The 16,537-nt window shown below is 37.9% G+C and overlaps 1 protein-coding gene across 8 annotated transcripts in view; it reads left to right on the forward strand.

The window, feature by feature from the left end:
• The window catches only part of Msp300 (Muscle-specific protein 300 kDa), a 111,834-nt gene that overhangs the window by 12,439 nt on the left and 82,858 nt on the right, over positions 1-16,537 (forward strand). For 7 of the 8 annotated variants that reach the window (XM_070211848.1, XM_070211849.1, XM_070211850.1 and 4 more), the window contains 5 exons: positions 7,567-7,628; positions 12,129-12,401; positions 12,919-13,085; positions 13,144-13,420; positions 13,814-16,420. In XM_070211848.1, coding sequence (XP_070067949.1) covers positions 7,567-7,628; positions 12,129-12,401; positions 12,919-13,085; positions 13,144-13,420; positions 13,814-16,420 — 3,386 coding nt within the window. Of the gene's footprint in view, positions 1-7,566; positions 7,629-12,128; positions 12,402-12,918; positions 13,086-13,143; positions 13,421-13,813; positions 16,421-16,537 lie in introns of those variants that run through there. The other variant, XM_070211845.1, reaches the window with a different exon arrangement.

Genomic DNA, 16,537 nt, shown 5'->3' on the forward strand with positions numbered 1-16,537 from the left:
TTTTTATATCCTTATATTAAAACGACTTTTTGAGAAACCCAATTTTATTAAATCTGAATTCAGAAAACAGCTTTTCTAAGATTTTAAAAGTTTTAATCTTTGAAGCCAATAAAAAAAAAGTTTTTAAAAATTTAAAACGTAAATTTTTTCAATATGGACCTTATACTTAAATGACAAGAATTTTTCTACTTTTTATTACAATGTCTTCCTTAGAAATTCAAAAAATCTCTTTTGAAGTTTTTAACCCAATATTAAAATATATTTTTACCTGCAGTTTTGAAAAGATTTAATTACAAGTCTTAATTGTTAAAACCACATTCTTCTTGCCCTTATCTTCGAAAATTTAACCAAGGTAATCCCCCATTTAGCCTATTTTGAGGTAGATCTTATCTGTAACAAGTTTATACCCCCAACCGCCGCTGGTCTCCAGATAACAATGCTCAGTTATTTCGCTCGCTTCCCGTTTAGAAAACGATACATATATAATGGGCAAAAGTATTTTTAGAGGATTCTATAGGTTGTCAAGGTCAGTCGGCGGTACTTTGTGGTTACACCTGCGGCCGAGAGACATTTGTATGTTTAATTAATTATTACAGAAAAACAATCGATAAAAAACAAAACTGCCAAAATGACATCATCCAACGCTTTGAGACGCAGCAATTCGAACTTTAACTTGTTTAGCTGGCTGTCGTTATAAGTCAGTCGGTCGGTTGGTCGCACCCCGAACTTCTATACTTTTATACTATCTGGCGATTTATATTATTTATATACTGGCGCACAGTGCGTTTGTTATGTATTCGCCCCATCGACTACTACTGTTGGCAAGCAGTTTGTTACCTCTTTCCTTGGGTTCGGAAAAAGAAGAGGGAATTTATTGGCAGCGAAAAGCACTCGAACTACCCCCAGAACAGGTTGATGATGGGGTTGGGATTGGGATTGGGATCGGTATTGTATGTAGGATTGCTGTCTATTATGTGACCTCCTCGGCTGTTATTATGTTAAGCACAACAACCAATTAAGTGTCTGGCAGCCTGTCTGTCTTGCCCTCCTCGAAAATGTTGATCTGAGTGGATCGAACAGCGTGTCCCCCCGAGAATGACTAGCGCAATTTTCGGCCTGCACTTGACGATACACACGTTGTTCATCTAGGTATATGCAAATATTTTTTCAGACACATATTTGTATCTATAGATACGCCCTGCCATTCGCCTATGAGCATTTTGTTTGCATTATCTTTAATATATGATGAGTATCAGGGAAAGTTCTATATGCATGAAGAATATTTTATGGAAATTGATTTTTCATGTTTGCCATTTGGGTTGCTGAGAAGGTTTTTTGTGGGCTCATTTAGTTATAGGTGATTAATAGGTTACGATAAGGTCAAACAGGTGGAATACTTTGCAGTTTTGCAAAAATGTTATTTCTTAATTCAATTTTGTGAGCACTTACACAAAAAAAAAATTACAAAAGATCAGATTGATATGATATGAATGATATCATTTTAATATGAATAAAGATTATTTTTATCTTATTTTACATTATTTTTTGGTATTTGGTATTTTACATGATATGCTAAAATATCATTTTGATATGTTTGAACCATAAATTTGACTTAAATCATATTAACTTTTTATGAAATAAGTTAGAATTTATACTTTTTTATATCGGGTTTTTTTTCTGTGAAGGTTCCTAACACATTTCGAGTTGCAAAAGCTCTTCGTAGGGTATCTAGAAAAACCTACAAAAATCCCTAAATCGTTAGATGTCTTTATATGACAATTAGTGAGCATAAATCAAGTTTGCGTGAGTTAAAGTATTATTTTTCCTCTTCTCGGATCATCGTCAATGTCAGCATAACGGCTCGCTGTCAAATATTTTGATGTTGCGTGCTTCCAACAAACTTTTCGAATGCTTCGATAAATTTGTTTGACAAAGCAGCACAAAATTTGCCCCAAATGTGTGCCATATAACTATATTGGCAGGCCTATCCACACACACAATATCTCTAGCATATCAAATGTATATATAAAACGACATGGGGACAGCACTTTATAAATTTATAAACCAGCAAAAGTACGTCAAGCGTTCACTAATTGATGACAGTCACATGGATGTATAGTATACAGTAAACTATTGATTGGTGGCTTTTGACTTGGTTTCAATATATGTCCTCACTTTCCCAGCAATTATCATTAATGCCATTTTAATGGGTGGCGAAAAAAAACGTTTGAAAAACAAAACCTGCAACTCTTTCAATATTTATGATACACCTTGCGGTATATCCAGCCATTGAGCTTCATCAAGCCGCATTTCAAAGCCGAATTTGGTTTTGAATATGATTTATGACAGATATTCAATGCTTGGTTCAATGAAAATGAAAATGTTTTCAAAACAAAGTGGCATCTAACGTTATCTCAGGCGATCCGTCGTTGTAAGTAATCCACACAAACGGAACAATCCCATCAGCAGCCGTACAACTGAGATCATCGCCGACTTATTTATTTATTGATTCTGCTATTGTATTTATCTGTCAGTTGTAATATTTATAGGGCATGTAGTCGAGCGGATTTTAATTGATGCCTAAAATGCGGTCCAGAGAAGTTGGCGCCTCTGACTGAAATTTAAGCTGAGGTTTGTAAGCTAAGAAGCGAATCAAATTTACACCCAAAGCCGAACTTGAAGTACCCACAAGTTTGCACTTAACCCACAAAATATATATACACAGAAACAAGTTCAAACAAAATTTTTATTTCATATCTATTAAAAGCCGATATGATTTATGTCAAATTTATGATTCAAATATATCAAATTGATATTTTATTATACCATTTAAAATACCAAATTTAATAATTTTTGAATAAATAATGTAAAATAAGATCAACATAACCTTTATTCATATCAAAATGATATGAAATTTACCAGAGCATATCAATCTGATCTTTAGTCAATTTTTTTCTGTGTATATATTATTTTGGCTTTTTTTATGTGGGAGCAGATTCCTCTCCAGATGTTGGTCATGTGGCCAAAGAAATTAAAAAGTTCTTAATTTCGTGGCTACCTCCTCCTCAATTTTCTGTTCTGCTCGTGGGCAGATCTTTTGAAGATCTCTTCTGTAGCTTCTTTTGCGGTTTTCGTCGTTTTAAACAAATTATCTTCTTTGTTTTTGTTGCCATATTTATTTTCTTTTCGTTTTTGGGTACTCAATCATTTAGTTTTTAGTTTTGGCTATCGGTATCTGCTGGTTTAGTGAACGGTATTAATGACAAAAATAAATAAACATACATATATGCGCCTTCTGATTAGGGTAAACATACAGAGTACATATACTTAGTTATGACGCAATCGCAACCACTTGACTCTATGAATCCCCATATCGTATTTGCATCTAATATTTTCGAGTAGCTGTGAAATGCTTAATGGGTGGGGGTGGCTAGATTGGGAGGGGCAACCTGTCGAAGGCAATGGAGCGTAAAGTTAAGTAATGCCATTTATAAGACTCTTCAACATGTTGGCTACAGGCTACAATTTATGCGGGCTTTTTCTGACATATTTGCTGCTCACTTGTCGCCGCAGGTGACAACGACAAGTGCAACTCGACACACCTCACTGGTTTTCACTGTATTTGCGTTGAAATTTAAATTTAAATTTAAACGAAATTTAAACAGTTGATATAATAATCGAACAGTCTATGCTGGAGTGATCATCACATGGTCGATTGCCTCTGGGGAAGGTCAACATATTGAGTAGTTTGGTTTATTATAATATCAAGATGCCTTATCAAGTTTCACGAACTTTGGAATATAATCAAGTTAGACTGAGTCAGTTTAAGTTTAGATAATATTTTGGGGTTTTTGTTAAGGAATGTGCGATAGTAAAGGTATTTTCAAAAAGATAAGGGTATTCAAGAGGGGTTTATAATTTCTTTGCAAGTTTTAGAGAGTTCTCTATTCTATGTTATCCAATAGGTCGTGCCCCAAATAATTAAGCCAATAAACATCGGTTTTTGTATTACGGAAATCCCCTGCCGCAAAAACGCAGAACATTTAATTCTACGCACTTCCGTTGAAAAGCCCAACATATGCTCTATATCGTGTGGATTCAAACACACTCCCCCCGAAACGATTCGATTGCCTTTTGTTTATGCAAATGTAGAGGAACATTGGTTTTATTTTCCTATTTTTTTTTTGGTAGGGAAACCCAAACAATTAGCTATGCGTGAAAGTAAATAAACTATTTTTACCAAACACTTCTTTTTTTTTGTTCGGTCTCTTGGCTTCTTTTCTATTTATGTTCTGTAACTAGGCCAAATCAGACAAACGGGCGACTGAAGCTGAATATATAACAAACTGACTGCCCTTTCAGTACTCCACTTTTTAGTGTTAATATTTTTAGTAATTGGTAATTATTCTTAACGGGGTGAAAAAGCTCATAGGTTTCATTCATAAAACCGTACAAGTATTTTCTAAGAATTTGGTTTTCACAATTTCCACCACGCATTAGACGCGCTCATTAAATAGCAAAAATAGCGAAATAAACATAAATAACAATCAACCGACTTATCATTATAATCACCATCATTAACTCACTGACTGACTGAACCATTCATAAGATGAAGTAAAAAAGAACCGACAACCAAAACTGAAAAAGAACAAGAAAAAGAAGAGAAGGCAACAATTTACCGCTGTTAAAATACTTTGTTTTCATTTCTGAAGAATCTATAATGTCCATGCCCTCGGGGATCTTGTAATCATTCCATACATCATTATTGAAATGGAAATTGAAATTAACAAACCTGAAAAGTCATTCAACTTGAACGTTACGCCCTGGCCTGATTTTGCCCCCTGTTAATTGTTCTACGCATAATGCGGTGTAAAAATAAAACTCGTTTCTGTATGCTTTTACTTTTGATATTGCTGTTTGATTTTGTCTAAAGAGTTGATCGAGCGAAGCACTTAGAGTTAGGGAATTATAATTGCCCTCGGATTTAATTGGAGCCTATAGGTTTGTTTACTCTGTATAGAAAACTAGTTTTAGAAAGGTTTTTATTATAATAAGTTTTCATATCCAAAAATGTAAAATATTAGTCCTAATGTTTCTTATACAATCTTCCAAAATCCAAATAAAATATTATATTATATTATCAATATAATACTTCATTATTTTTATTATTTTCTAATTTTTATTGAGTGCGAGACATAGAAAATTCTACACAATGTCTGATAAGCTTGACCCGTATTAAACTACTTATACACACTTACTTACTTATATAGTCCTTATCAGATTCCCCAACTTCGAGTGCATTTTTCCTTATCTTTGCAATAATTGGCAAATATTTTCGCTATCAGCAAAAAGTTTTGGTAAAACAAAAACTCACTTGATTTATGGCATACTAAAAGTTTAACTAATCAACATGTGTCACACATATACATTTATTTTTGGTCAGGCCAAGACCAAAATAATACAAACAGAGCCAACTAGTTTTTAAAGAAAATATATTCAGTATGCCAAATGCGGTAGTTAAGTTTATATATTCGCGAAACATCAAAGATTTGTTACCAAAAATATCAGGTTTATATTAAACGAGTCTCTGAAGAGGCGTCTAACGTATTTGAGCAAAACAACTTAATTGTTTGGGAATAACAACAATAGATTTTATTTTTTGAATTTAAAAAAAAGTATATTTAGAAGAAAAAAACGATTAACACAGGTTTATATTAAAATAAAATCAGGTTAATAATATCTAAAAAAATTAAGGTAACCTTAAACCAGAAAAATTTTAAATTTAAACGTAATCACCTTAGGTGTACTTCAGGTATATTGTTTTTTGCCAAACGTTTACAAAATTTCGTTGGCCACAAGTGATTTACAATGCCACATTTGTGTTAATTTATTATGGGACCTGCTACATCGAATCTTTACAAGCCATTAGAGCATTTGAAAAGTGTCTGAAAGAACCATAAAAATGGCCATTAGGTGGGGTTTGGTATTTTACCTTGCCTCAAGTTCATCCAAATGCACCAATTTGTGGGCTTTGCCTTTGCCGAAAGTTGGCTAAATTGTGTATTTCACTTTAGAACGATTAATATATATATGAAAACGACTTTCAGTTGCTTTGCAAATTGCGCAACCTTGAACTAATTTCTATTTAAATAATCTTTTGTCAACATTTCAAAAATTGCGTCACTCAGATGGCAATAAATGAATGAAAATTCAATTCTAGAGAAATTGATAATATAAGCGAAATGTTGAGGGGATCATTTAAAATTAATTATTACAATTTGTGTGTTTTGTGTTCTTACTTTGTAAATCGTTTTGATAATTGGCTAAGCGTTTGACGCTTTCATGGCTGCGTCGATTTATTTTATGTAATAATTCTTATTCCAAGCATTCCTCATGTCTAACTGTAGAAATTTTCCATTTTCGAAAAACGAGTATTTCTTATTTATTACGGGAAATCTATTTTGGTTTCATATTGTTGGCATGCCTTTGGCCGAATGCCAGAAAGCGAATAGACCACGCACTGGGCCAAGTATTCTTGGAGCTGCTCAGTTCCCAATGGGCTGGATTTGGTCTGGTGGGGATGGGAATGGGGATTTTCCCCATCAGACAGCTGCTGGCTACCATTTTCCATTTCGACTGCACTTTTCCATAATGATTCTGCTTAATGCGTTTATTCTTTCGCTCTCTTGTGTATATTTTGATAATTGTTTACAAATTGATGTTTTTAACGCTTTGTTTATTATTTCAATTTGTCGGCTAAAGAATGAAATTGAGGTAATTAAGGCGCACAAAAAATGACTAAATATTTGGTTTGGCAAATCTCAGTTTTTGTGTTTACAATTGGCGGTCTACCTTTTGACGCATGCAAAGGGTCAACGAAATTTGAAATATTTTCCACTGATTTTTTATGGGCTGGTTTTCGTATTTTCAACTTTAATGTTTAAATGATTCATCCGAAAATAATTTTTAATAAGTAAATAAGAAATATATTTATAGGTACAATGCATTTTTTGTATACCCATTATATTTTAGCTTTATTTGGATATATTTAGGATTTCTTTAAATGATTCAGTCAAAGAAAGTAAATAAGAAATATATTTATAGGTGGTTAAAATATGAAATAAAAATCCCATGCAATTTTACAATGCATTTTTTTGTATACCCATTACATTTTTACTTTATTTGTATTTATTTAGGAAATAGTCCCATAAACTGTTAGCGATAATATCGCCAAAACAAACATGATGTCATCGTGTTTATTTCGCTTTATACACCAACTTAACTGATAATTCAATTAAAGCAAACATAAGTTTTAAAGACAGGCCGAACCAAAATGAAACCGAAAAACTGGTATATAAGTAGTATGCCCTGTGCATGCCAAGAAATGTATCTTATCGGTTGGGGTTTCAGTATCTTTGGTAGTATCGTCATGTCTCTTTTTTTGCCTTTTATGTCTTTGTCGTCTCGGCTGCCGACACTTGTCCAACAATTAATTGCAAATGAACGAAATGTATTCCTCATTTACTGACATTTACCTTTTCTCTCTTTTTTCTTTAAATTTTTCAGAGGAGCAAGAACGTGTGCAGAAGAAGACATTCACTAATTGGATTAATTCATACCTATTGAAGGTGAGTCTATCGTCTATACGTCTCAATCGATTTGCCATTCGTCTTAGTGAGAGAGGGGTGCCAATGAATTTTGTCTACACCAAGTGGCATTGGAATTTGCATATAGATTTGCATGTGATAAACCAAGCGTGAGAGGTGTTTGTGTCTGCCAAAAAACTAAACAAAAACTAACGCACCACCACACAAAATAGGTTAAGGGGCGTGACATGTCCATCACTTTGAATACAAAATCAGAAATTACGCGTGATAAGCGTATTTAAGCTTTTATTTGTCGAGTAATTATGATGGAATAATAAGCGAAAAGCGTTTGTTCAAAGATATTGTGATATAACAGATATTAAACAGCGTGAAATTTGAAGGTTGTTTTGGGGATTGTCGTTGTCAAGTAAATAAATCAGCGAGTGAATAAATTTTAAGACCCGATTTATGACGGTTATGATTTTTAATGATATACATTTTTTAATTTGTACCTTGTTTTGTACAATAAAAAACATAATTAGGTTTGTATTTTTTTATGAACAAACATTTTTCGGGACCTATTTATTTTGCCTCTGGGCTTTTGATCTTTTATGACCACCATATAGATTCGTAAAAAGTCCACAAAGCCCACAATTTCTAACATTAGCATAAATGTGTGTAAATACATATGTAAATATGTACCTTCAGGTTCTGCACAAACATTTGTCATGTCTGAACATATTCGAGTCACTCCTCATCGCCGGATAGCTTCCAAGAATATCTCACGAGCACACGCACCCAGTTCCTAGCAATGCTAGAAATTCCTCAAGGCATTCCTATAGGTGCTCTCCATCTTTCTTCACTTCAGTCTTTTGAACAATGCAAAAAAGATTGAAAGAAAAAAGAGAGTCAGAAGTTGACGGGGCTGTCGTCTAACCAAACAACCAGAGAAGAAAAGTGGTGAATTAATGGAAAAAGTATCTAGCAGATAGTTCCGTTTCTGGCGGGGATCGGCCGATGGCTTCAATTGCATTGCCATTAACCCGCAAGAAACCCACGCGACGCCTACTGACTTACTTTCTTGTCCCGAACGGAGCTGATTTAATGCACTTTTCAGTCTTTTCAGACTTTTCAGATTGAGTGAGCCATGTTTCGTTTGGTGTCTCAAATGCGTTATCTTTTAATACCAACGGCAATCTGCAGACATGAGCCGGCAATTTTTTTTCTGCCCACACTATTGTGGGAAAAATATTAGTAGTAATTGGAAAATTAAAAAAAAAATCATACTATTCTAATAAAACTACAAGTTATTATAGGAATTATTTGTGTTGTTGCTTTTGATAGTTTAGAAATTAAATACAGCTTTTTAAGTTTTTTAATTTAAAATTGATTATTACATTTTTTTTTCGTTGTTTAGTTTTATAAAAGTGTTGTACATACTTTGTCCATGTTTTCTACATACTTTCTCCATCTTTTCTAGATACTTTGTCCATGTTTTTAGTTTAATAATATGAGTTAAAAAATTTATTTTTTTTAGAGGCAGGAAAATTATACATATTTTTCCCCTACTGTGTATTAGTGCTTTTACGAAAAAACATTTTGCCGGCCGGCCGGCAATTATTCCAATACAATCCAATCCGGGCAGCCATTGAAAACCAGTTCCTCGACTCAGAGAGTGCAGCTCGATAAGGCTGCCAGTTGAAGTTGTATGTGGCATGGCACATAAAAGGAGCAGCAGACGACATGCAAGGCTCTCAGTCTCAATCTCCGTCTCCGAATCGATTTCCAGAATGCGTGGGTTCGGCTTCCCTGATTGAAGTCATATTTCAGCTGTCCCAGGAGTTGGAGATGCAACATCTACATCTCAGAGTTATGCAACCAATATGCAAATGAGTCACTTAATGTGCATAATGACAGGGCAAATTTGCAGTCGCTGTCGCTTTTACCATTGCAATTGCACAACGATTGGCTTGACACGTTTCACCGAGAGGCAATAAATATTACTCTTGCCTTTTGCTAATAAAAAGTGATTTATTTAATTTGCGTTCACCTATTGAAGCTTCGTTAGACCCGTCAATTAGCAGGCATCTTCCATTTCCCCCACATTGTAGCCACAACAGATACACACCGAGTAAAAAACATTTGATGGGGGCAGCCCAAAAATGTTGGATTGGTATTCGTTTTATTTATTTTCAAGCTCAGTTCAAGGTGAACGAGGTTTACATTTTCGTTTTTTTTTGTATTCGGTGTCGCTAGCGACCCAAAAACCCGCTCTGGACGCTCGCTTTTCATAGAATTTGATTAAAATTTATGAATTAATTTAAACGCTTCGGAACCAGCGTGGTGGGTCGCCAGTTGGATGTTCAGTTTTTGAGGGGCCCCAGTTCGCTTTCATTTCTTTATGACATAATTGATGGCAACGCCCCGGCACGAGTCGTGCCCTCTAAATTCGTAACTCCCGCATGTGAGTCTATATCTTGGTGGACCCATAAAACCAAAGTGAAAGGATCAAGCTATTAGAGGTGATTAAATTAGAAAGGATTTTGTGTCGGGAAAGTGGGCTACGATAGCTGGCGGTGGGAATATTTGTCAGGTGCTCATCTTATTGTGTTGGACAGGTGACAAGTGAAAAGATTAGAAAAGATTTACAATCCTCCAGACACTGAATCACCCAGAGAAACGGATTATGGTTATGACTGACTTATATAGTTTGTTGGAAAATTACTTTACCGTATTTCTAAAATCCGATTATACCATTTTATAACGAATTGCTTGACGAATAAAATGTAATATTATAGAGAAAAAAATTATACTTATATTTTTTTAGACATTATTCCCTAAATATAATTTATATATAGCAACATATCATTGAAATTTAAACCAGATAAATATTTAAAGACTTGTAAGAGAATTTTAAACTAATAGTGGATAAATAAAATGTAATATTGAAGAGAAAAGAGCATTATACTTATTTCCTCGATATTTTTTCCGAAATATATTTTGTATATAGCAACATATCATAGAAACTTAAACCAGATAAATATCTAAAGACTTGTTAGAGCATTTTTAAGCACTTAAATATGGTACTAACTTATCAACTTTGCTAGAAGTAATTATAATACTCAGCGGTCTGATCAAGGCAAGGTACCCATTTTGCGATTAGCCGGTAAGACCCATTTAATTTTTTTGATGTCATGTTCGGGGAGTATTAAGTTCCTAAGAGACGACTCCCAGGAAACGGCTGTAATGACATATGTCAGCCCGAAATAAACAGCGGAAAGACAAAGAAACTTTTTATATAAAGCACTATGACACCATAAATTCCGGAACTAAATGGAAAAGAAAGAGGCGTTTCTAGTGGAACAGGAAACGGAAGCATTGAAATTGATTTCGCAATGTCTGTTCTGAAGGAGAATTCACACAAAAATGAAAAGTTTTTGCTGTGAAAAGTTTTTACCCAGCATTGTCATTGTCTTTTGCATGTTGGCAACAGTTGAATAAAGTTTTGCAGCAACTATTTGCCCATAAGAAAGCTCAATTAAATGCTACACTCAATTACAATGAATTTTCCCCCCTCTGTGTTGTTTGTTTGTTTGTTGGTTTTTGGTGCCACTTCCGCTGCTGCGGCCTTAATGGCATTACCTTAAAAATTGTAATCTTTTGCGGTGGATTCAAGTTAAATGCCTGCTCGTGCCATTTGCCAATTTGTCTTCTTTCGCACTCGCAAGTATTACGGCAAATTATCGCTATGGCAAACAGAGCAATTTAAACTATTTTAATTGATTTAATGCGCCTTAATGTTGAACGATTCCGTGAGTTGCATTTAATTGATTAACCGAAAAATAAAACCTATGCAAATCCCAAACGAGCAGCCTAAAGTGACCAAAGGCAAAACATTAAATCCGTTCAGTGCACCCCATTAAGTTTGTTTATTTTCATAGCTATGAGTGCAAAACGTTGGTATAGTATAGTGCACATAATATAGTCATAAAAGTGGCATTAAAAAGTACACCAAATAGCACTTTAAGGCAAATGTGGTCTACTTTGCCCTCCTTAAGAGAGAGAGAGTTCGTAAAACCAATTAAATTAAGTGTTTTAAGCGGGGAAACTTTGATTTCTGATTAAGCATAACACTTGGCATAAATTTCGGTCTTAAGGTGGTGATTTTCTGGGTGAAGACTTTATGTCTCTAAATATTTTTATACCCGTTACTCGCAGAGTATATCTTTAAATGCAATTATTTTGTGTTTAAATATACCTATAAAGAAGTAGAAGAAATTTTTCAAATCGGACCATTCGTTAAAAAGTTATGAGCAAATAATAAAAAATGCAAGCAGTCGCTTTGCCATATGCATATCTCCGTCTCCCTCTCACATCCTTTAGCTAAATAACGGGTATCGATTATAGCGTTCTCTCTTGATTTTAGTCGTTTTTAATAACCTTCTTTTGCATTGAAGATATTTTATGAAATATTTTTTTTAATTTTACATTACATTTTCCATATAATTAACTCAAATCCATTAATTTGCTTATCCATTTCAGCGTGTTCCACCGCTTCGTATCGATGATTTAATCAATGACTTACGCGATGGTACGAAACTAATTGCATTGCTCGAAGTTCTGTCCGGAGAACGCCTGCCCGTGGAGAAGGGTCGCGTCCTGAGACGTCCACATTTCCTTAGCAATGCCAATACGGCCCTGCAATTTTTGGCCAGCAAACGGATCAAGTTGGTTAATATTAATCCCGCAGATCTGGTGGACGGGAGACCACCAGTTGTGTTGGGTTTGATATGGACAATCATCTTGTACTTCCAGGTAAGCATGCTTATACATTTAAACTTTTTATTAAATATAACACTCCGAGTGCACCAGTTCACGAATTGAGAGCACCACCAAAAATTGGTTGCTAGTTGTACACCTTCTCACGAGGCTACCACCAGTAGAGATGTACACACACTCCAAGTCAAAAAAAAAATCCCACTTAATTTTGAAACTTTGAACGTAATTAACCCCATGAACCTTCTTTTTCTATATACTTTTTTATTGATATCATAATCTTAAAACGTACACAAGCTTCGTAAAAAGAGGCGGAAAAACTTAGTAGTAGTTATAAATTATGCGCCACAGGTGGGTCCAAGTCGAACGTAATTGTTGTTATTTTGTCGTGTGTACCTCATACATACATATATCTTTTTGGGTAGAGAATCGTTTTTAGTTCGGTAGCAAAAACCTTTAAAGGCACTTCCCCATATCTTAAGTTTAACCATTACATTGCATTGCATGCGGAAAGTTTTTTATACAAGCAACTAACTCAATTATTTATTCATCATAGATCGAGGAGAACAGCCGCAACCTAGAGTATTTGGGTCATGGTATTGGCGGTTCGGTTAGTTCCCTCGACAGCGTTGGTAACCAGAAGCACGGCGATCTGAAGGCTGAGAAATGGAAGCAGGGTGCCAGGAAGACCCTGCTCAACTGGGTGACCAATGCCTTGCCAAAGTGAGTAGATCAAAAAAATCTATAGGTTTACTTTTATTCATTAATATATCTATTATAGGGATAGTGGTGTGGAGGTGAAGGATTTCGGCGCCAGCTGGAGAGATGGCGTCGCTTTCCTGGCCCTCATCGATGCCATCAAGGCGAACCTGGTCAACTTGGCTGAGCTGAAGAAGACCAGCAACCGTCAGCGCTTGGAGACTGCTTTCGATGTGGCCGAAAGCAAGTTGGGCATTGCCAAGCTCCTGGACGCTGAGGATGTGGACGTACCCAAGCCGGATGAGAAGAGTATCATGACATATGTGGCGCAATTTTTGCACAAGTATCCCGAACCAAAGGTGAGTTTAAATCAAGAAAGGAACCTATATAGCTTATATACCCTTGCAGATCATTCCTTTTAGTTTACAAATCGCAAAAATGTTTAATTTCCTATTATTTCCCATTAGTTTTCCGATCGTTCCTATGTCAGCTATATGATATAGTCGTAGGGTTTTGATAAATTTTAATTTTAATTCAAAATTCAGAATTAGATAAAAAATGGTATTTCCAAAAGTAGAAGGTTATATGTTTACATTTTTCCCTCGATTATTCCTATGGACATATATACTACCTGCAAAAGAAAGAAGACTTTTGGGAAAGTTTTAGCCCGATAGATTTAGACTGCAAGGGTATAATTACATATCATTCCTCATAAAAACCTCCTTACTTATAAAATAATATCACTTTTTCAGGGTGCCTCTCGCGACCAATCGCATGTGCAACAGGAGGCGGACGAGCTGCGTCGCTTCCTGGTGGAGAAGACCACCGAGTACGAGCCCATGGTCATGATGAGCTCGTTCCCACGCGATTTCAGTGAATATTTACTCGCCCGTTCCGAAGTCGATGCCCATTTGGCGGCCTATAATCGCTTGAAACAGCTCATCGAGAGCCAGAGCGGATTCCTGCAGGTCTCCCGCCAATCCTGGGAGGAGATCAACGAGCTGTGGCAGCGCCTCCAGTACCAGATGATGTACTGGCTCTGGCTGCTGGACTCGGAGCTGCCCGGCGACTTTGGCACCGTTGGCAAATGGTTAGCCGAAGCGGAGAAACTATTAATGGACAATGATATACCGAATGCAATGAATGAGGAGACGGCCGCCGTGATAAGCAGGAAGCTGGAGGAGCACAAGCTCTTCTTTGCCGATCTGCCACGCATTTTGGCCATGTTTGACAATGCCAAGCGATCGCCGCTGGCCCAGCAGATTCCCCTGGAGCAGTTGCGCAACATGGAGCGCCGTCTGCAGGAAGTCGGACCAAAGGCAGCGGAGCGCAGGATTCGTTTGAAGTTCCTCGAGCACAAGTGCTGTCTGATTGCCTTCTTGAACCTCGTGGAGAACAAGATGCGTGGCTGGACCGGGAAGTATGGGCACGAGGAGAAGGTGGCCCAACAGCTGGAGCAGTACAAGAACTTTGTGTCGCGCAACAAGATCTTCCAGGAGTTCCAGAAGGCCTTTGTCGATATGCAACAGGTGGTGGAGGAGTACAAGCGTGATGGCAATGTGCCGCGCAAGGAGATCAACGAGATCGATCGGTTTATGTACGAAACCGAGGAGCGTTGGAAGCGCGTCTCCATGGAGCTCAAGTGCTGTCAGAATTCTCTAGAGGAAGTGGTCAACTGCTGGCGCAGCTGGAACCAATTGGCTCCCTCCTGCGAGGAGTGGCTACTGTTGGCCGAGCAGAAGGTTAACCAGAGCGAAGACGAACGACTGGACTTCTTCCAGGACATACCCGTTTGGAAGGATAAATTTGATGCCCTAGCTAACTCGGCTAACTATCTGATTGCCTCCTGTGAGGAGCCCATTGCCCAGCAGCTGCGTCAGCGTCATGGAGCTCTCTCCGAGCGCTTTGAACGTTTGTTTGCCAACACCAAGCAGTATATGCATGCTGGAGACATCATACGTTCGCGGCAGGAGTACAAATCAGGCATAGAGCAGCTTTCCCGTTGGCTGCGAGGAGCTGAAGCTGTTCTCGACCAGAAACAGATCCTCGGCAACAGTGAACAGATCAAGCAATATGGCCAGCAGCTGCAGCAATTGGCCAGCGAAATCGATGACAACGAGGAGCTGTTCAAGACCATCAGCAGGAATTTCCAATCACTGATACAAGACCTCTCACGCGACGAGGTGGACAAGATGATGAAGCTTCTGAAGCAGGAAAAGGAATCTCTGGTGCGCATACGCGCCCAGTTGCCTGCCAAGCTGCATCTCTTCCATCAGCTGCAGATCCAACAGGAATCCCTGGAGGCCGGGCAAAAGGAGATCCATCAGTGGTTGACTGAAGCTGAACAGCTGCTGGGAACCCATAATCTTACGGGAGGACGTGATGCCATCAATGAGCAACTCCTCAAGCACAAGACCTACTTCTCACGCACCGTCTACTATCGTTCCATGCTGGAGAGCAAGAACAAGGTGTTCCAGAATCTACTAAAGGCCGTCTCCGCGGATGACAAGATCGACACTGCTCCGGCTACTCAACAAATGCAGCAGCTGAACGAACGCTTCAACTATGTGATCCAGAATGCCCAGCAATGGGAGCAGCGATTGGACTCGGCAGCCGGTGGATGGAGCAACTTCAAGGACAACGAACGTGTGGTCAGCGAATGGCTAACCCAGGCCGAATCCATGCTGGTGGAGAAGCATATCGAATCGAAGACCACCATCGAGACGCAGAAGTACTTCTTTGAGCAGGTCAACGATCGCTGGATGAACGATCTGGTGCAGTCGGCTCAACAACTACTGACCACCCTGCCCGCCCAGGAGCAACCTGCTGTGGTGCACAGTGTGGAGCAGTTGCAGTCACGCTGGAAGAATGTCCTTTCCCAGGCTCCTTTGCACCTACTGAAACTGGAATTCCGCCTGGACGAGAATGCCTTCTATCAATCCCTGAAGGATGTGGAGAAGGAGTTGCAGCTGGAGCAGCAGGCTCTCAATCGCAACGAGGATGTGGACTCTATTCTGCAGCGCAACCAGCAGTTCCTCCTCCAACAGGATGCGGTTCCCCGACTGGAGCGTTGCCTCCAAAACATGGAACGTTTGGCCCAAGCCCACAGGCAACAACAACCCGGTGACATTAGTCTGGATCAGGCCTACGACAATGCCAAGTCGCAGTGGCAACTGTTGTCCAACAAACTGGGCGACATGCGCCAGACTCTCCAGCAAATCCCAGCCCAATGGCAGGGTTATCATCTGAAGTTCAACGACATGGTCGGTTGGATGAACGGCGTGGATCAGAGCCTTAAAAATATCGTAAATGAGGTCAATACCATGGAGGAATTCGAGAAGGAGAAGGTCGTCTTCCAGGTGAGCTACTTAGAATATCTTCTTATAAGCCTTCCATTTCAATCATCCCTAAATAATATTCTCATTACCCCATCATGCATGCCTTAAGCTGAGGGAGCTAGTGGTAACTAATCTGCT

This window comes from Drosophila takahashii, chromosome 2L (assembly GCF_030179915.1).
Source record: "Drosophila takahashii strain IR98-3 E-12201 chromosome 2L, DtakHiC1v2, whole genome shotgun sequence".
Lineage (NCBI taxonomy): Eukaryota > Metazoa > Arthropoda > Insecta > Diptera > Drosophilidae > Drosophila > Drosophila takahashii.